The 21,154-nt window shown below is 40.1% G+C and overlaps 1 protein-coding gene across 1 annotated transcript; it reads right to left on the bottom strand.

Annotated features, from left to right (window-relative positions):
• Positions 1–2,796: 2,796 nt before the first annotated feature.
• Positions 2,797–6,364, bottom strand: RGS1 (regulator of G protein signaling 1). The gene is made up of 5 exons (XM_066324885.1): positions 6,181–6,364; positions 5,725–5,808; positions 5,029–5,090; positions 4,302–4,465; positions 2,797–3,665 (listed from the first exon to the last, which is right to left on the bottom strand). The coding sequence occupies exons 1-5, from the start codon at positions 6,282–6,284 to the stop codon at positions 3,480–3,482; spliced, it is 600 nt and encodes a 199-aa protein (XP_066180982.1). The 5' UTR covers positions 6,285–6,364; the 3' UTR covers positions 2,797–3,479.
• Between the last annotated feature and the right edge of the window lie 14,790 nt (positions 6,365–21,154).

The following is a 21,154-nucleotide window of genomic DNA, read 5'->3' as shown; positions in this document are numbered from 1 at the left end:
AAATGTTTTTTTCAGGAGTAAGTTAGAACACTTAAAGACAAGTCTGAGTCATTACTGTCAAACCTTAAAGCTTTTCCATGTACTACATCCTGTTTTCCTGCACTGCTCTGTAGCTGATGGCCAACCTGATTCAACTGTTTCTTTTAGAGACAATGAATGGAACAGCAAATTTCCATTCTCTCATGGTATATCTTTTCCAAAGAGGGAAAGTGAAATCTAATTTTAAAAAAGGCCCAACCCACAGCTGTGAAACCAATGTGGGATGTTGGAGCTGTTCCCAAACATGAGTGGAGCGAGATGAGTGCACCCACCTTGTACATGAACAAAGGGTGACAGAAAGCTCTGAGTCCTTTGATCTGTGTGTTCTGAGTCATCCAGATGCCTCAGACCTTGTTAAAACAACCGCTTTGCACAGGCCTGCTGTGGCAACAGATAAATTATCCCAGGCTTCCAGCATCCCAGAGCCAGGCCTGAATTCCTGCTGTGCTGTTATTTGCTTGGTGAAATGTACTCATATTGTCAGGGGTGCTCGAGTGGGCTGGAATATCTCTGGAGTTAACAATCTGGGCAATTGACCTTTGCTGTTGATACCAGGTTTGTATTGCAAATAAGGTGAAAGACTTGAAAATAGCCAAGGTTCTTGGGTTGTGAAGAGTGAAATAGTCCCTCTTCAAAAAAGAAAAATACCTTTCTGCTGTCTCACTCTACCAAATTATGAAGTAGGGATAGATGCTTGTGGAAGAAAGTCAAAAGTCTGTTCTTCCCTCTTCAGAAACTCTGGTCTATCATAACTATGTAATACAGGTTGGTGAAATGGCTAAGACAGTCTCCTCTTCTAGCAACAACCATTCAAAAAGAAATAAAAATCCTAACTGTCCATGCTCTGAAATATGATTTTAATCACAAATTTCATATGAGTGTTTGGCTAACTCACAGCACAATTGTGAAACTGCAGGGGGAGGAAAGAAAGATTGGGGCCACAATAATTTAAGGAAATTGCAGTCAAAAGAATAATGTTACTTGAATGCAGTGTCTGTTTAGAGGGTAGCTGGTATTTCAAAGTTCTCTCTTATCTTCTATGAGCTTGAAGTTCTGCAAACAGGGACATTTAATCCATGTAAACTGTATTGGAGCAAACATAGTGATGCACCTTGTATGGGAGGCACTGTTGTTATTCCTACTTCACAGCAATTAGATTTATTCCTAGTGATCCTGGAAAACTAATTCATGTAAGAATGCCAACTGGAGACTGGTTTACGTTATTCCAGGAGCATTCAGGTTTTGAAGTCAGAATCTCTCAGGAGCACATAAAAAAATAGTACTGCAAGACCGTGGCCTTTTCCTCTGCATTTATTAAGCTTGAAAGGAAGGTGTAATTTGCAATGGTTCCAGCTACTACAGTAGGTGATAGTGGAATTTGGCACTTTTCTTTGTTCCTTCCAGCTGTTTTGCTTCTGATACAGATTTTGGTTCTCCCCTGGAGGTCCCAAAGTCCTCAAAGGGTGGCAATCAGAACATGGTGTGTCCTTGCCAAGAGGTGACGTCTCTGAATTTATAGCTTTCCCTTTGGTACAGAACTAAAAGAGCTTCTCCCTTTGGTACAGAGAGGGGCTAACAAAGCTCATGTTATTCTGGAAAAATGGAAAATTTGCAAGGGTGAGATAAAATCTTATATTGACACCCATGTGATACCAGTATCTCATGATGGGAACTCATAAAACCAAGGCATTCTTTGACTTATTTTTATTAAAAGGTCCAAAGTCTCAAAAGTGAGTTTTGGGAATGCCCTTATTCTTAGTTACATATTTCAAGCATAATTACAACTGTTAGGGGTTAGTTTTGTACTTACTTTTTACTTACAGAATTTTCCCCCATAAGTTGCTAGGAAACTGAATACTGGGTACTTATGGGTGCTTGACCGAAACAAAGAGGTGGCCAAAAGTTGGGAGGGGGAAGATCAGGCAGAGTTTTGGGGCAGGTGAAGGATGCGGTGAGAGGCAGCTACTTTTCTCTTGCTCTTGGCATCGAGAGAGGGCAGCCAGGCTGCTGCTTGCTGCAGGAGGAGTTCACTGTCACCAGAAAGTCCGGCCCTAGGAAATCTGCCATCATCTGCTCGTGTGCCTGGGAATTCCGAGCTCCTCCACCTGCCCTGCTGGAGCTGGGCCAGCCCTGCCCTGCCCTCCCTGCTCCTCTTGCTACGGTGTGACCCTGCACCCCCTGCCCTCCCGGGACACCCTGCCCCTGCCTGCCGGGGACATCCTGCCCTTCCAGACACCAGCCAGGACTTTCCACCGTTCCACTTTGGTGCTCTCAAGAGTCCTGCAGGAGCACCAAGACCAAACTGCCCTGCGTTTTATGCAGCAAAGCTCTCGAGGTTCCTAGTTCTGTTTCATTGTTAATCCTCTAGCTGTTGTTTGTTTTGCTTTGTTATACATACTAGCAAAGAACTGTTACTCCTATTCCCATATCTTTGCCTGAAAGCCCCTAATTGCAAAGCTATAGTAATTTGGGGGTTTATATCCTCAATTCCAAGGGAAGCTCCAGCTTTCCCTGGTGGACACCTGTCCTTCAAACCAAGACAACAACATACCTTTTGGGAGTCTGTGTAAGTCAGTATCACCTGCTCCAGGTAACTCAGATTATGGTTGCACAAAATGGGCAAAAAGAGAGAGAAGTGGTAGAGGTATAATTAGTATTTCAATGTGAGATGAGAAGCAGTAGCACAGTGAGACTGAAAGGAATTGTGCATTTCAATATTTCAGTAACCACAGTGGAAAAATCACTTCAAATAGGATGTAAAACCATTATAAATCTTTATTTTTAACTGTGTTTTAATGAAGAGTTACTTATTGTTCTTTAATAAATTAAACAGCAAAGATGCTACATACCCGCCTGTTGAATACAAACATAATAAAAATACAGCTTATATAATTCTTATATAATTTAAACAATACCGATTTTAAGACATGTCAATTTAGAATGTATTTACATAGCACAACAGCATTGTGGAGCTCACACTCACACTTATTAAGAGTCCATATATTTTTAAACGAGTTGTCAGTGTTGTCTTGGCATTTTCTTGTTATGCCCAAAATTGTCAGTCATCCTAGTTTTCCTTCTGAACTTGATAACCTTTTCCCAGTGCTCAGCTCGTGAGTCTTGCACTTCCTAACATTCAGCAGTTCTTTGGGATGTGAGACACGGTTCAGTGTTCATAGTGCAAGTCAAACTTCGGTTTCCATACCCTACCTTGACTCCGTGGCACGTGGGAGGAGGGGATTTTCTCCCTGTGCTGCTCTCGCCCTATGACAGCCTCACCAGCTTTTATCCTGCATCCTGCTGGCTGTGTAGCTCTTTGCATTTCCCTCATACTCCTCCTCCCAACACACGGATTTTCCTTATCAAGATCCAACCACCATGGAAGATCTCTTCACAGGATATCTGACAGAGTCTACTTGGCTCTTCACACCTCAGACACCTTACTTTGAAGTGTTGGTTTGCAGCTGGTTCAAAAGGTTCAGGTAGGATTTGGATTTTAAAAATCTGGGATACGAATCCCTTTCCATGAGGATGTACACTGTTTTCTGGGCTTCATCAAAACTTGTGTGAGTTGGGTCTTGAGCCTTTTTGGCAGTTGCTTCCCTCATCTGATAGTCAATATTGATCTGGAAAAAAAAAAAAAAAAGCCATTAAAAGCTTACCTTTAAATGTAGTCTCTTTCTATATGTCTTTATCAATACATGCATTTGCAACCTTAGAACTCTATGACAGTTCAACATCAGAACTGTGTCCCAGTTAGGCACAAGAAATTGTAGTTCACTATAGAAATGTAGTTTGTTCTGAAGTCAGAATTAATACAGCTCAACTTTGAGGAACAGCCTCCAGTTATTAAGAGAAATCCTGTGTTGAGTGTCTCCAGTCTAAATATAGTCAACATACAGAACTTCAACTTTTCCAGAATGTTGACATAGTTTAAGAGACAGGAAATGTTCTGTGGTGCTCCCACTCGCAAACATGAAGACCTTCCAAATGCCATCAGCGATTCAAGCTGAGCTGCTTCAGTGAAGAGCATCATGTACTGAGCTGCTGAGGCCTCTGCTGAGCTCTGCTGGGAGCTCTGCCAGTACTGGCCTGCTCCCTGTGACTGTGAGATCTGATAATGTCACACTGCAGACAGCTGTGATGCAAGAGGGGACCTGAAAGCGTGTCTGTGTCTTCTTCTTATGCCACTGAGTGTGTGAGCATCTCAGTGGAGCCACACTTCCCCCTTCTAACCCTGCATGGGCTGGCTTTATACATACCTGCTTAACGGCATCTGACTGAACAAATTCCTCATAAATCCTCTCTGCTTTGCCATGTAAGTGATCAGACTTGGTTTTCTTGTAATCCTCACAAGCCAACCAGAACTCGATGTTTTCCTCGCTGAACTCTGACTTCAGGAACTCCCGAAATACACCTTGACCACCTAAAGCCAACACAAATAAATCATCTCTTACTATATGATACTTGTGACCAGGGAGGGGAAAGGAAATAGCAGGAGTTGTACTGAAATCTGATGTAAAATCTTGCCTAAATACATTGTTTCCCCTTCTTCAACATACTACAGATATGCTAAAATATTAAGACTGATGGGAGTCTTCCTAATTATGTTCAGTGTTTTTAGATCTGGACTCTGAGTCCTGATCCTATAACAATGGATCCTAGTCCTTCCTAAATGGATTGTCTTAGAATATAAGTGGAGAGAAAACTCCAGATTAAACTGATGCACTGTCCAGGGATTGAAGACTGATCAAAATGAGCTATTTGGTGGTTAATTCCTATACTGAAAACAGAAAAAGACCTCAAAACCCAACTTGGAAACTGAGTTGTAGCAGTGTCCACATTACACCACAGCTGTAAAAACCTGAAGTGCAGCTGCTCATTGTCTGACAGTATTTATACAATGCTACAGCTTTGCCTGTTTGGTCAGATTAGATAAAACTTTGTTCTCAGAATAAGAACAAAGTCGTACTGAAGCAAAATACTTACTTTGGCTGGCCAAGAGCTTTTCCAAAGACTGTGACCACTGAATAACTTCCTCTGCAGAAAGCCTAAGGTGACAAGAAAAAGAAAAGTCTTTAGGCAAGAAACCATGGGGTTTTTTTCGTATGTCTGAAGGAGACAAATTTAATGATTTATTATTATATTCCAGGAATATGTGCCAGGTATTTTATTAATTTATGGCTTTGTCATAATCTGAGATCCTGGAGACAGTCCACGCTGAGAAAAATAATCAGAGATGGAAAAAATATGGAGCTATAATGTTAGCTTGAATTCTGTTCCCAGGAAAATAGCCCTTTACTGTAACTATGTACAGGTATAAAATAATTTTATACCTGTACTTCCATATTTTTGCAGTAAGAGTGGTAATACCCCTACTCCTTATTTAAGAGAGAAGTGTTTTTTTCTTGTAAACTTTACAGAACTGTTACAATGTCCCTCTGATAAAAATGGATTTAATTGAAGTGTCTTCTCCTTCACTGTTTGATAAAAAACATGTCAAATCACTAATTAAAAATCCTTAACTCCTGAGCAGTTCCTAATTAATAATGTTCACCTCTCCTGCATTTTGGAAATTCTAGATCTTTTTACAATATCTGTTCTAGAAGTAGTTTAGAAATGAAGTAATTTACTATACAGTAATCTATGGTTGTATTTTATAATTTGGTGTGTTTCTGTACTTACATGACATTTCTAGAGTTGGAAGTCTTGATCCCAGATTCAATATGTGGCACCATGCACTTCAAATAACTTTTGAGATCTGCACCACTGAAACAATGAACAGAGATTTTTCAATCCATTAGAATGGCAGTTGCACTTAACTTCTATTTAAATTTTCTTCAAACTTTCAGAGACAGCTCCATCCTGTGACCAAAGTCTGGGAACTTACACGTCCAAGTAATTTTTTTAAAAAGGCTGAGACCCCCACTGTATCCAAATTCTATTTCTGATTACTTAAAATAATCAATTAATTAATATATTTCAGTTCAAGCTTTTTTTAATGATGTTGCAGTCCTGGGCTTTGAGCAGGTTTTGTTCATTTAGGCTGAACTACAGTGCTAATTCCTAATCTCCAAGATTAGTAGAGTGTTATTTTCACTTCTAATGCATTAAATTTTATACTCAGTTGTATATACTTACAAAGCCTTCTGCTTCTTTTTATGGACTTCGCCTTTTGCAAGCTTGCAATCTTCTTTTCCATTTAATTCAGTCATGTTGTTGTGGGAGAAAAAGAATCCTGGCATTTTGCTCGGCTTTGATGTGAAGCGCCCTTGGCCACGATGATCCTCCAGCCCCAACTGACAGCTCCCAGCCTCTGCTGATGCCTTTTATTGACGCAGGCAGCCCTGCGAGCTGCTGTGGGCAGAGCTGTTTATCATGTATCTTCATCACAAACTCTGGAAGTTCCCCTTTCAGTGCTCAGTGACGTGGGTCTCTTTTGAGAAAGAAAACAGACAGTGCTGTCTCGTGGTTGAGGTTAAGCCAGATGAGGCTGAATTGCTTTGGCGTTATGTGTCACTGTATATGTCTGTTACAAAAAAAAAACCAAAAAAAAACAAAAACAAACAAAAAAAAAACTCTCTAGAACTTTGAATTTTTGTCCCTTTCTGATAGGTACTTGCAAGTCACAAGTATTTTTTGGTTTGATCAACAGAGCTGCAAATACTGCGGTTTTTTCTTGACTTGTTCAAAATTCACTTGTTGCATGCCTGTGTCCTGCAATTTCATACTTTTCAGTTTGTTAGGGGTGCTCAGCAGAAGACAAGGAAAAGAAACTTTAGGATACTCCAATAATAAAGTTCCATATGTGACAAACTGTTTGCAAGTCCCCTGTTAGTCTTCAAACTGGAACACTACCTTAGAAAGGTTTGTTTAGACACATTGTGTGAAAATACTTAGAAGTGGTTTTCTCAGGAAGGGGTTTTGAAGCAGCAAGAACTTATTTAATTTGGTTTAATTTTTGCAAGTAGGGTTCTTTGGAATCACAGCGCCGTATTTCCGGAACACCCCCCTAATTTTGAGCGAGTTGGCACATATAAGTGTTAATTAGGTTAGAGCTGTTGTTGTAAACACTGTGAATATTACAAGCTGTTTGAGGGATGTGTGAGTTGTTTGTACATACTTAGGTTCCACTGCAAAAAAACCAGTCATGGAAATAAAGCAAGACAAAGAATCAAGTGTAACTCTCTATTTATCTATCCAGGATGGTGATTTAGATGTTGAAATACTTCCTCTGGCCCTCTGAGCATCCCAATTTCTGCTTGTTTATTGGGTTCTTTGTTTCTGTGATGTTTCAAAGTTGCTGTGTTTGGGGTTTTTTACAAAATAACGTGTGCAACTTCGATTACTTATAAATAGCTTGTGAATTATGTGTGCAGGGCTGTATATGATGGGTTGATAACTGCTGACACATCCCCAGCCTCCTTGGGAACTGTGGTGCAATGGGCTGGGAGCGTCAGAGCTGGCTGCAGACAGATGTGCAAGGACAGATCGTCAGCAGCAGGGCGGTTTTAACCACAGCAGGCTGCCAGTCCCCTGAGCCCTGGCAGTGACACAAACGTGTCTGCAGGAAATATTTATCTCCACGCTATCAGGTGAACACTGCCCTTTGTGCAGAGGCAGAGTTATTTACTGACTGCTCTTACACCCCTAAACAGGGCACAGAAGAAAGGAAGAGATGTTATCAGTGCCGGATTTGTTTTTGTATCTGACGTCCTGGGTTTTGACATTCTGCCCCCCATCAGTGTCTCGTTGAGTTCCCTCAGTTGGGAGCTGTCCTTGGCGGGTGGTTCCAATGCTCAGAAGGTCAGAGAGATGCTGTATCCAAACCCTTCTCAGAGGAGGGCAACAAAAGAGTAAAAAAAAGAGCAGGGAAAATAATTTCCCATCTCATCTCCCAGAACTCTGTAGCCTCAGGCTAAAAGTGGGGCAATGTCTTGAACCTGGTAATTATAAGTAATCCACCAGTGAAGTTCTATGAGTGTGAGAGACAGTGTTGAAAATTAGGATGGTTATTTTTTGGTACCTGTTATCAGTGATGGGCTGTCGATGGTTCATTTACAAGATGAGGAATGCTTTTTCCCCATTTAAAATGAAATTACTGTGTTTACCTTTGGGATTTATTAAATGTGTCTATGCATGTAACAGGTGTTGAGTCAGACCTTCCTGTAGAAAGGAATTCTCATACTACTGAATCTCATTGTACTTCACCTTCTTGCAATAAATATCCTCTTGAGTAAAGAAAAAAAAATATTCTTTTCATTTATATCAGGGTAATGCTGCTGTCCCACAGCCTTTGAATTGTTTTCTAGGTCACACAATACTTGGATAGCTTTCCAGGTACTTTATTTGGTGCAGGAGATCAGTGGTGATTCACTCTTTCTGTGCAAGCCTACTCATCTTTAAGGTTTTACTTGTTGAGGCCAATGCAAGTTTCCCAACCTCACACATGGGAGAAATTGTGTATGAGACTTAGGTACGTGTACAACTGAAGTGAGAGGGAAAAGAGGAACTGTAAGATTCATAGAGCTGGCAAGAAGTTTTTCTTATTGCTGTGGTCTTTTTCTACAGACCACAGAAAAACCAGGGAGACAACTGCATGGAACTTCCTAGGTTAAAATTTCTTTGGTCGTTCTGACTTTGGTTATTGTAGGGGATTCTGCTTTAAGAAAGAGTTGGACTAGGTCCCCCAGGTGGATTGGATGTTGGTTCCCTGCAGTTTTCAGGATTTTATTGTCCTAAATACTCTGACTTGACATTGCTAGCGACGAAAGTGCTACTTGTTTTCAACTTTCAGCTTTAAAAATATGATGCTTCAAACCTGTATACATTCATCCATATTCAGGATCACTATCCTTGTTTCCTGTAGACAGAAACGTCTGGTGGGATTTTACATGATACCATGAGGAATTGTCATGTCCTGACCCAGTAGAAAGCTTTCCACATAACTTCTTCCCTCCTAATTTTCTGGATTTCTTTCAGTTTCATCGTGGGCTGATTGTTAACAGACTTGGCTTTTTCGTCTCCCACAACCTTAATCTACCTAGATAATACTTTTCTCTAATTCATGCATGATGGCAAATTGCTGCTTGAAATACTTCGTCACTTAATAACTATTATTTTTTTCCTATTATTACAGGAAATTGCAAAAAATATATTTTAAGCCTTACAGTTTTAGGTCTTATTAGCATAATCCCATTATTTGATACAAAAGCCTCTTTGTCCTAAGGTTGGCATTGTCTCAGTTGGTTCTGTCCAGTACAATGACAGAGGAAAACTTTTTGCGGGAACTGCAGCATAGCTGGCTGTCACCAGCTAGTTTCTACTCTTTTCCAGTTCTCTTGTCCATTTGTGATGAGTAATTGATCCAATTTTATGTAAACAGAAGATACTTAGAAATATTTGCTAGTATTCAGCCTGTTTCTGTGCATCTTTTTTCTCTTCTTTCTGGAGACCACTTGGTAGAGTATCAGAGAAAAAAATGTGAGAAAATTTCCAAGGTTACTTGTTACACTGGACAAGGTTGGTTAAAGCAAAGAGGACAAAAAGGTTCCGTGAACTCCAAGTCCCATTTGCTGGTCAAAATTAATACAAGCTGCTCCTTCTGACTTCTTCTTTTTTGTTTCTTTTTAGTGACTCTTGTCTGGCCTTACCCTCACTCATTCTCCATTTTAGCCACACTTTGGTTCTGAGCATTCTGTTTTGGCTTAGGCAAGTGGTTGTCTTTCACATGTGGCAAATTACCAGCTTTGCTGCACTCTTGCTGTTGAGCATAAACTTCCCTGGATTTAATGTGGCCACATCTGTGCTGAGCTCAAGTGCCCAGTCAGGCAGTGCTGCCCCACCGCAGCACTCCTCTTGCTGTCACGTAGCTGAGCATTAGCTTAGTTCTGAAAACAAGTGATTTCTTTGAAATGCATCTGTCTCTTATGTGACCTAAAGAAATCAATTACTGATAATCCATCTCTCTAGCACTTATGGGAAATAGAAACTAGTTTCTGTGGGAGAGGAAACAGTGTGCATTAAAAAAAAAAAAAAAAAGGCGTGATAGGTGCTTTTGAGCTGCACTGATATTATTTTGAAATGGTAACATTTTCTCTCATATTACATAGTCAGTCTGTAACAGAGTAATGGTAGACATCATAAATTATTTTTTAATTAATTTCTGTTACAAGCAAAAGTTTTCTGGAAAGAAATTGTGAAGCCACCAAGATGAAAATCCTGCCACTCGTTTTAGTAGACTCATTTTTGTGTTGGACTGATTTGACCGATAATTGGATCTTTTTAAAGGCTATTTGGTTATTTTTTGAAGTTAAGATGTTCCCCATGTTAGCTTTTGTTCCTGATAAATTCAATGAGTTCTAATTTTGCAACCAGTAAGACATGAGTAGGGCTGAATGGCATCAGACTACTTAAAATACAGGAGGAGTTGTAGATTTGAGAAATAAGTGGATCCTAATGCCAGCCTGCATAAAGAAATGCCACAAGCTAAACTCTGAGCAATGATCCACCACCTGAGAGAGCCTTGTGGTGTTGGGTCTATGAGAGATCTGACTCTGAAGGACAAGGGACCAGAGCTTTCCTGAAATCTATTTTTAGCTCTTTCACTTCCTCACTATAAAATGGCAACTCAGAAACATTCCTGCAAAATTCCAAAATTCCAGTTCAGCCCAAAATTGCCCTGCCTGTCTCTGAAGTATCTGCAGAATTCTTTTAAGGGATTTTTTTTTTTTTTTTGGTAAGGTTTCCTCTAGCTTCTGAGGGAACCTTGTGGGGTTTTGGGGGTTTTTCTGTACCATGGCAGTGTAGGAGAAACCTGGCAGGAGCTCTTTAAGTCACTTGTGTGTGGAGAGCACACAGTGATGTTTTCTGTGTATTTATGCATCATATGGGGGTTAAAATACAGTCTCAACCCTGCATCCATTCTCGGAGGCCTACTGGCTCTGTAAAGAGATGACAACAAGTCTTTCCTTTGTCTGTCTCAACCTCTAAATGTCTCCATGGTTGCTGTGCTCTCAGCTTTTGTGACTTTAGTTGTGTCCCTACCTCTCTGGCTGCTTCACGTGGCTTTTGTAAGTCACCATTACCTACTGGAAACCTTTGATTTGAAACTTTGCTGAAATAATTGTTCTTGTGGTTATTATTTTCTCTCTGGCATATTTTCAAACTTTCATTGCTTGACTTTACAGAAAAATATTATCAATATTTTATGGTAAATATTGTTGCCGTTAAGGGTTGTGTTTATATGACAGTCAGTGCAAGGAATTAGATGTGTATTTCCTCACCATACTAAAGCACATTTCACTGACATGCATATCCAGTAATTCCCTCTTTCTTATGAACATTTATAAATTAGACTGTAAAAAACAGTTTATCAGAAACTTGAACCTTTTCTTTCTGGGGTTTTCTATCTGAAATAAATTAACCGTTGAATTTCTGTGAAATCAGGGGACTTTTAGTTTTCAGCCAGACTGACTGACACTTGGATCAAGAAAAAAAAAAAAAAAAAAAAGGAGAAAAATCTGCAGTACAATGATTTCTGTGTGCTGAGGGTGATGCTTCCTGTATCTGCAGTTGGGTAGCGCAGGAAGCGTTGATCGCTCACCATCTGGGAAACGCACACGTTTCTCATTACCTCCTCACATCTTCATGAGTCCCACACTGCACTGAACCAGAACCTTGTTTCTCATGTGTCATTAAGCAAAACAGAGTAAGAGCAGGGCCTGTGGCACTGGGGTGTGAAGCAGAGTATGCTGAGTTTCCAGTGTCAGTATGGAAATGTGATGTGTGAGCATAATACAAGCTTAACTTTCAAAGCTTGGAGGCCTCAGTTTCATCTGAATCTTAATGGAGAAAAGTCAGATGCTCTTTCTCTCTCAGAGATGGTAAAATTCTGTATCCTTCAGTATTATAATAACAAATATAAACACGGTTTAAACATGGCCAGCTACAACTCGTGGTATCCCTTTAAAAATGTTTTTAAGAACTTTTAAACAGTAGAAATATTACTGAAGCTTTTAGTGGAGTTATGCTGATAAAGACTTCTCTGAAGAACTGCACTTTTAAGTGCCTGTTTTATTCTTGGTGTTATGAATTTCCTGATTGAATTTTTACTTCAGTGCCAGCCCAGATATGGCTCTCTTTAACAACAAAAAAACCCCTCACAAGGATGGGTTCATCCAAAGACTGCTTTACTGGAAACTGTTTCAGACACAAGGAGGATCTGTCCTGACTCTCAGGAGAACAAGCAGATATATCAGGAGACTATCTTAGCTAAGCAAGGAACTCATCATGGTGCTCAGATTTAAAAAACCAAACAACAACAACAACAAACCCACCAAAAACCCCCAAACAAACAACAAAAATCCCGCCCCAAAAATGAACAAACAAAAAGCCACACCAAAACAACAAAGAAAACCACCCAAAAACAAGACCTGCAAAAACCTCCTCCCCCCCACCCCGCCCCCCCCCAAAAAAAAAAAAAATCCAAACCTAACAGCATATAGGGAGTGGAAGAATGGACATGCTAAATAGAAGGGAATTAGAGGCATTGTGCAGATTATGGTTATACAGAAAATCATCTTCCTCCTTTAGGGCAGTGGAGCAGGCAGCCTGCAGTGCTGGATCATCTCCATCCTTGAAGATTTTCTAGACTAGATTGGATATAGCTGTGGGCAATGTGGTATGAGCTCATAGCTGATCCTGCTTAAAGCAGGGGGCTGGACTAGAAACATCCTCAGTTTGTTCCCAACGTGACTTTTTCTGAGATTCCATGTATAACTAATGAATAATGGTTGGAATATAGAAGCCTAATTCAGTTAGAAGAGTACTACTTGGGAAAGAATGCTAATTGTAGAAATTAATTCAGGTTTTCAGCTTGACTTTTTTGAATGAGAACTACACACTGGAAGTGCAACATTCAAATCACCATTTCTTCCATCTCCCTCTAAAAACACTTGCCTGATATATAGGTGAAGTAGCAGAAAGTCACTTCAAAGAAATGGGAAAATTGAAGATAGCTATGGTATCTTTAATTAGTGAATTTAAATTGAGGTCTCAATTTAAATCTATAAAAATTTAAAAGCTACATGTTTTCTATGATGACCTTTGAGAACCTGCTCTTCTTGTGATGAATGAGGAAAGGAATAGAGTTTAGTTGTATTTCCTGTCATTTACTTTGAATCTTACCTGCTGTCTAATTTCAGTTCTCAGGAACTGGAATGTTTGCAACAGAAGCACTTGTATTTCCTTACATTTGTGCTATTTGCAATTTTCTGTTATGTCACAGGGACAGATTCCATCCATCCCTATTGATGAACCTCCCCCCCTTCCATATGACTTTCACCTGACACCCCCTGAAACACTGGGACATCTGGAAACACTTGAGCTCAGGCTGGGCAGGGCTCTGAGGTACCTGGTCTGGCTGAGGGTGTCCCTGCTTATGGCAGGGAGCTGGACCATGTGGCCTCTCAAGGCCACTTCCAACCCAAACTCACTTTAGGATTTTATGCAATGCCTTCACTGGACTGGCTGCTGCTGGTTAACTGCTGGCACCTCTGTGCATCTGGGGACATTCCAGCAGGTAGCTTATCATTCCTGGGAAGAATGGGGGCAAAGGCTTATTATTAAAATGCAAATCTACTGTAGTTCTTTGAAAACTGAACTCCTCCTGGGTCATACATGGTTTAGTTAAAGGCAGTCATTAGTAAGAAACAAGCGGCTTCATATTTGACAAGACAAATGTTCCTAAATGTATTCACCTGTGTCACTGGTGCCTGTGCTTGACACCTGTGTTTAAGAATGAATGCTTAACAAAACCTTTGTTGTCCGAGTTTGATTGAGAACAACCTGATCCTTCACACACCTTCTTCTGGCAGGGATAGGAACAGGGTTTATGTATGTACCCGCAGTTTTGCTAAAATAAATACATGCATCTTTGCGTCCCTGCATGTCTGTCTTGTCTCTAAAATATGTGGGAAATTACTCTGCTCTAATTTACATCTAAATTACAGGACATAAGCCCTTGTAATTCAGAACCACTCCTCAGCTGCTCGTTAATTATCTATCTAGAAGCCCACAGACCTTGGCTGACAAGAGTACTGAATATAAATAACCTTTGTGCAAAAGAGTAGTTGCCATATCCTCAGAATGGATTTTTCTAATATGTGTCATTATGAAAAACCAAACTCTCATGTCCCGCCAGTTCCCCACCTGTGGTGAAAACTCCTTATTTCAGCCTTGTTTCTCTGACCTCCACAGACCATGAAAACTGTCATTCCTGCAGTGTGGGCTGCCTGGTTTGGAATTCCCCACCGACTGTGCATTGTACATGTCAGTAAACCAGGTGAGCTTTGATAGACACGACCACTTCCCTTTAATTTTGAAATGAATTTGAAGACGAATGCAAAAAAAAATTCAGTGTGCAAAGCAAGATAACCAAATCTGGAGGGAAGGTTTCATATGAGCAGCAGGAAACGGAACCCGCTGAGTTTCATGACAATAATAATTCTGCTCTTAACTGCTGAGCTTTCTTGTGCTGCTCTGAGTTACTCTGAAAGAGTCATCAAACAGGGACGTACATGTTCTTCTAACCTCAACTGTGGGGCCTGGAAACCACAGGCTAACAAACTTTAGAGACATATCTGTTCTGCTGGCTGGCACTGCCCAGGCAAGTGCTGAAAGGAAGCAAAAAAAAAAAAAAAAAGACCCTTAAAAATATTTTTCCTTTTTTTAAGAGTGTAGGTATTTGTAAAAACATATGTGGGTATTGATATGTGTATATAGAACTTGACATTACCCCCAACATCCCTTTAAAAGTAACAGTAGAATGGCTTTTCTCTTTCCACGTGTGATACATAACACCAGAATGCTTGCAGCACATGTGATTAATAAATACCTGTTAGGAAATATCTGTAGACATTGACATATATTTTATCAATAGTGTTACTTAAAAGCCACTTTGTAACATACAAGTCAGAAAGTTTCCTCTCAAACACAGCTTATTCTTGGTTTTCATTTAAACCATGTCTCATGTTTTACACTTGACCACTGAATTGGAACCCCCTGTGTTAAGTGACAGACGGAAGGACAAAACCAGTTGGTGTAGAAAATAAAATATAATAAAATTATTATTGTTCTGTATAGAAATGTGGGTGAAATTTTCTTAGAGTTGTTTAGAATTTGATCTCACCCTTCAGTTTTACCATGAACTCACTAATGTAGGAATAGCCACAGCAAATGAAGGAAAGGGAAGGTACCTTAGGTTTTCCAGTATCATATTCTCATTTCAACATGTGTTTTACTGCTTTTGAAATCCTAATGTTCGCTGTATTTTGTTGGGATTTTTTTAAACCGAAGAATAACACTCCCAGCTATTTACTCCTAATGAAAAATCAAGTTGGGTAATGATAGAGTTTGAATTGAAGTCAGGGGAGCTGGACTGATCACCACCAAATTTCCCCCTTAATTGTGATGGTAAGAGACACTTCCCTCAGCTTGGAAGCTCTTTCTTTTTAGTTGTCACTTCCTTCCTCTCACTGCTCTTACTCAAACAGAGGAAACTCAAATTTACAGTGTATTTATTTTTTCTCTGTTAAAATCTGTGTGGGAAAGATGTGTTCTACACTTTTATATTGTACAAGTTGCAGTCTATGACCAAAATAAGTAAAGACACCAGTTCAGCAAATAAGAAAACTCCTTTCTGAACTGAGTAAGAAATTAGACTCCACTTGCCCCAAGACACAGATAAATAGTGGAAAATCAATTATAAAACTTCTCCTATCAATACAAAATGAGCTTTACCCGCTCTCTTTGTCTTCTTCTAGTGAATTGGCATGCCCTGCCACTCATTTCTCATGTAATAAACAGTTATGAATTATTAGCTTATTTCCGATGGGAAAAATTTTCCTATGGTAATGTTTTTGCTTGGTTACATTTTGCTTAGAATCTCGTGTTGCAGCTTCCCCCTCACATAAACAAGTACCGCTGCTTGGAAAATTGCAAAATAAGGATGTTTTATGACTACTGGGCAGGGGAGAAATGTATAAAATGCCATTCTGCATGACAGGGCCACTCTGATTTTGGCCCTCCAAAATAGTATAAACAGAATACACTAAACAGCAAGCTCCAATGAACATTGATGAGCATTTAAAGCATCGTTTCTGTGCTCTCATGGCTCATGCAAATAACCCCACAAAGTCAGGTCATAATAAAAGAGAGACCTGACAACACTGACTTGCGTCATTTGAAGCTCAGAATACTGTTTGCATATTGTTCTCTTTTTATAGCTTGCCTGTTCTGCTATTGTAGCAAGATTTGTATTTTATAAGCCAACCTCTTTTTGGCTCCTTTTACGTTCATTGAATAACCAGCACCACTTTCACTTGTCATCTGGTTTAGTCTCTCTGTGGGTTGCTATGGAACATTTCAAATATTAGGAAACTGCAGAACTGCATAGCCCAAGGCTCCATGTGGTTTCCAGTCACAGAGCAAAACAGTTGGAAAAATGTGATCCCTGAACCCAAGAGCCTAAAACAGGCCTCAGGACACTACAACACACGGAATACATATTTTATGAAGCTTATGGTTTACAATAGAATGCGGATGCTGTTTACCTGGCCTGCCTGTTGACATGTTCAGGTCAAGACCAAACATATTTTCAGACTATTCTTCTACTTCTACAAATGTAATTTCCATTAATTTTGCTTTCTTGCTTTCAGTGGCTCAAACTGACACCTGTTTCCTTTTTGCCTAACTTGTGTTATGCCCTGGACTCACAAAGAAGTAGGGAATTTTTTTTGCTTGATTTCTCAGTACTGTATATGCTGCTTGCATTTTCAAGGAAAAAAATGAGGGTTGATGTGAAGACAAAGAAGCATAATTGCCTAAACCCGATATATTTTTATGTATCACCTTGGACCTGTGGCTTATCTGGATTCTTGTCCCCTTTGCCCATCAACTTTTGCTTTTCATTCTCTTTCTGTGAAGCATCTCTCCAGTGCTTGAGACCATTCAGCTCAGCCTCTCTCTCTGGCAGTGGTATATGTAAATGTCAAGATGATGGCAGTGTTCAGAAGAGCTGTGGGAGAGGTAAGGCTGAGAGGGACTGAAACATTTGATCTGATAAGAAAGAAAAAAGCAATGGATTGATTGAAAGAGCAAGAGGGCACTTTTGCCATACAATCTGCTACTGTGGAATAAGTCTCAACCTTGTACTTCCTCAAGGCAATTAAAAAAAAAAAAAAAAAAAAGCTCTCACATTGATTTTCTCCCTAAATTTGATAGTAGAGTTCAGCTTGAAGCTTCGTGTTCTGTGAAAATAGCAATGAAAGCTCAGTACTGTCGCAAATGCAGAACTTGCCAAGCATGTGTGAAGTGAGGTTTTAAAATATATAAAAAACATCTCAGTTTTAAACTCCTTAGTCTCCTGGGCAGGGCAGTGAGGTCTCATTCCTGTGCCCTGGCTTCAGGAGTGGCACAGAAACCTCAGCCTGCAGAAAGCAGTTCATGCCAGAGCTTTAAGGCATTGCTTTCATGCATGCTGCTGATTCTCAGAAACACCTGGAGCAGCTGTGGCCACCAGAGAATTCGAGTTGCTCTCCCCAGGGGTTGGCAAAAGGAAACCACTTCAGAATGAGTGGTTTTCCTCTGTCTGGGCAATGTTTATTATCAGCCTTTTTCAAAGGTAGCTGATTTCATTGCTACAGTGGCTGACAAGATGTGGTAGGGAGGGCAGACCTGAGATTTAGGACAAACCCAGTGCCTGGATTCTTTGGAATAAACTTGAGAATCTGTCAGATACACACAGCACCTGTCTAGCAATGTTACTTTCCCCTTCTTTACTTCCTTCCCCATAAGTCTGCCTGCCTTCGGTAGGGTCTCTGCTGCGTATTCGTTTATTGCAGAATACATTGCAGAGGCAGATGAGGAAGTTTCATGCAGCATTCACAGAAACGTAGGATACCCTGTAAGTACAAATTACTGACTGCTGTGAACTTACCCTGACAATGAAAAGAACTGGTCTTATTTCAAAGGCAGATAAAACGATCTGTAAGAAATCTGTGACACTGCAGGAGTAGCATTAAGAAGTTTATTCATCATTCTTAGTAGAAAGACTTGGAGTTTTCCAGAGTATTTAATTAAAAAGCTCTAATTTAAAAACGATACTTGAGTTGCACCTGTATTAATGAGAAAATTCTCTCAACATAATTTGCAATAAATTTTCTGGTTCATTATCAAAAATCCAGCTCAGTAATTCCCTAATCACTGTTGAACTGCCTAATGGTGGTTTTTCTCTTAAACATGAGCAATTTGATGTAAATACCATGCAAGCATTCTTATTTTAACATGCTATCCAGCCTGTTTGCCAAGGGTGTAACTTGTCTAACACAGAGTTCTAGTTAATTGTTGGCTATTTGTATAGAGGTGTATTCTACATAATAGAGAAAATTTTTTCATTTTGCTGAAGTTTTACTCAAAAAAAAAAAAAAAACCAAAAAAACAACCACCAAAACAGAACAAAACAAAACAAAAACCACCACCAAAAACAACACCCCAAACCCTCAACACTAGTAAAATTACAGCAAAGAAGTTTGGACTTTATACTCTGGAGTGTATTGATCTTTAGTCTCTACATGTATACCTTTAGTCTACATTTGCAATGCAAAATGTGCTTTGTGTATTCCTGGGACAACTGTTGAGTGTAACTCAGGACACGCCTGGTGCCACTGATACAGGTCTAAAAAAAAACCAACAAAGCAAACAAACTAAAAATGGTCGATGATGCTATATTCTTTGGGCCTGCAAAAGTTGAACCCGTGTGCTTTTTCATAGAGTTTCTCTTTAAATTGTAATCTCTTTGAAATTTTGTGAAGAAACAAGTATCCAAAAGTGGAGATTCTTACACAAACTGCCTTGTGAATCGGCCTGAATACCAAAGCACATTGGTGACAAAGTGGCCTTGTGCAGACATGAGGGAAGAAAACAGACCAGCTTGCTTCCTCAAAATAATTAAAGGATGGGAAATTTGTATATTTTGAATTCAAATCCATTTTGTCTGCTTTTATTTGTAAGCTAAGGTTTCCTGCTATCTGCTGGCCCCAGTTTCCCTGCCAGAGAACACATTGCATGTGTGATGCTGCAGAATTAGACTGGCAAATATGAAACCTTGAGCTTCAGAGGGGCTTAATCAGAATGCTGGTCACACATCAGTATCATTTACTGATACAACAGTGAGAACAGGACATGACAGAGAACAGAACATGACGGAGAAAGAGAAGGAAATAGATCAACTGTTGGGTACAAAACCAGGTGACAAGCAGTGTTGAAGTGATTGGAAGATAGAGCGTGGGGTTTTTGGTGTAAAACAAAGTTTCATTGCATTCATCACAAAGTTTCTTAAACAAGTTTCATTGCAGCAGTACCAGAGATCACATAGTTCTGCGCTGAAACTTGAGTAAATTTGGTCTAATTCCTGTGCCTGCCATGGATTTCCTGTGTGAGTTAGAACAATACTTGTTCTTGCTGGGTTCACATCAGTCCCTGGGGCAGGTGTCTGCTCCCACGGGGCACAGCAGCGTGGCTGGAAAGTCTGGGCAGCACTGGCGGGTGTGACCCAGCGCCTGTGGGGGCCCTGCAGTGTGCTGAAGTGCTGAATGAAGACCCTGTGCTACCTGAGGGTCAGGTGTCAATGGATCGCTTCGGGCCACAGAATGGAGCCTTTGAACTTTTTTTGACTCCTGGCAAAAGGAGGGGGAAAGACTGGTTGCTTCTTGTTCCATTTAATTTCTGTCTTCCCTACTGAGTTTATACAATAAGCTTTTCCAGAGGCTAGAGAAGATATAAAGGGACTGTGTGACCTGAATATTCCAGCAGTCTTCTTTTTCTGAGCATTCTCGAAAATAATTCGGTCCCTCAAGTAATAGCAGAGAGGGGGGATAAAAAAAACCAACCAGCCAACACTATCATTGTTCATAGAGGTTTGAAAACCAGAATAGTGATGTTATATTGAGGAAAAATTAAATTTAGAGTAGCAGGGCATAAACATGGGTTGCCACTTCATTCATTTACAGCAGAGGGGATTTTAAGCTCTTCAACAACTATGAGTTTTTATTGGCGACATAAAATGGAACCATTTTTTTCTCTAACTTAGGAGGTAATAATTTGCCATCCTTGGGCAGTACAGAGAGAGGTTTGGCCCTGTTTTCATACAGCTTAGACACTGGAGGGCTCCTTTTGCAAGCATTGGATGTTCCTCCTGTGAACAATGGAGGAACTTGTCTTCCCACCTCGTGTCTGGGAATGGAGGCACAGCCCTACTTATAGATCCTGTATACCACTGTAAGGAAGGCAAAACCTGGCATCATTTTCAGACAGGAATGAAAAGCTAGAAAGTACTTACACCTGTACTGGCTATCCATAAACAAAGGGGCAAGAACAGAAACTGGAGGAAAAGGATTTGTGTGGGATTTAGCAGATGTGCTGCAGGTAGTAGAACAATACAGATCCAACAAAAACTTGTTAAGGAGAAAATGGAAAATGAACCTTGGCATAGTTTCATGTAAGCAAAGACCAGTTTTGAGTTTTACTATCAGAATATTTGGATGTCTGCATTTCACACAACTCCCAGGCTCTGAGCTGCTTTTGTTCAGGAGTAGATGTCTAGCCTGAGACAGGAATGCTGAGCTCAAAAGGCTATTAATTCAACTTAATGTGGATCTGAAGTGAATTTATGTTTTATGGGGTTGTCAAAGGTACTTGACCTGGGTTTGATTGGGTTTTTTGAAGTGGTTTGCTCAGAGTATGAAGAGCCAAAGCACACAGACTTCAGGCAGCCACAGACAGACTGGATCACAGCTCACAATACCCTCCTATACCTTGATTTTGGGGAATACCTTCTAAAGTGTTTTCTCTCTTTGCTTTATTGCTCCTTAGATTATTAAAAACACAAAAGTACTACTTTTTTTCCCTTTTTTGTCTCCTTTTCTAACTTTTAGATACATACAACATGACTACAGCTGTCGCTTTCCTTAATTTACTCCCTCTCCTGCCTTATTTAAGAGTGAATGTGGGGGGCCTGTGCTTCCCCGTGCTGTTGCCATGTCCCGTCAGTAAAGCA

This window comes from Sylvia atricapilla, chromosome 9 (assembly GCF_009819655.1).
Source record: "Sylvia atricapilla isolate bSylAtr1 chromosome 9, bSylAtr1.pri, whole genome shotgun sequence".
Lineage (NCBI taxonomy): Eukaryota > Metazoa > Chordata > Aves > Passeriformes > Sylviidae > Sylvia > Sylvia atricapilla.
Note: the sequence above shows the minus strand (reverse complement) of the source record. Positions and strands in the feature narration are given on the sequence as shown.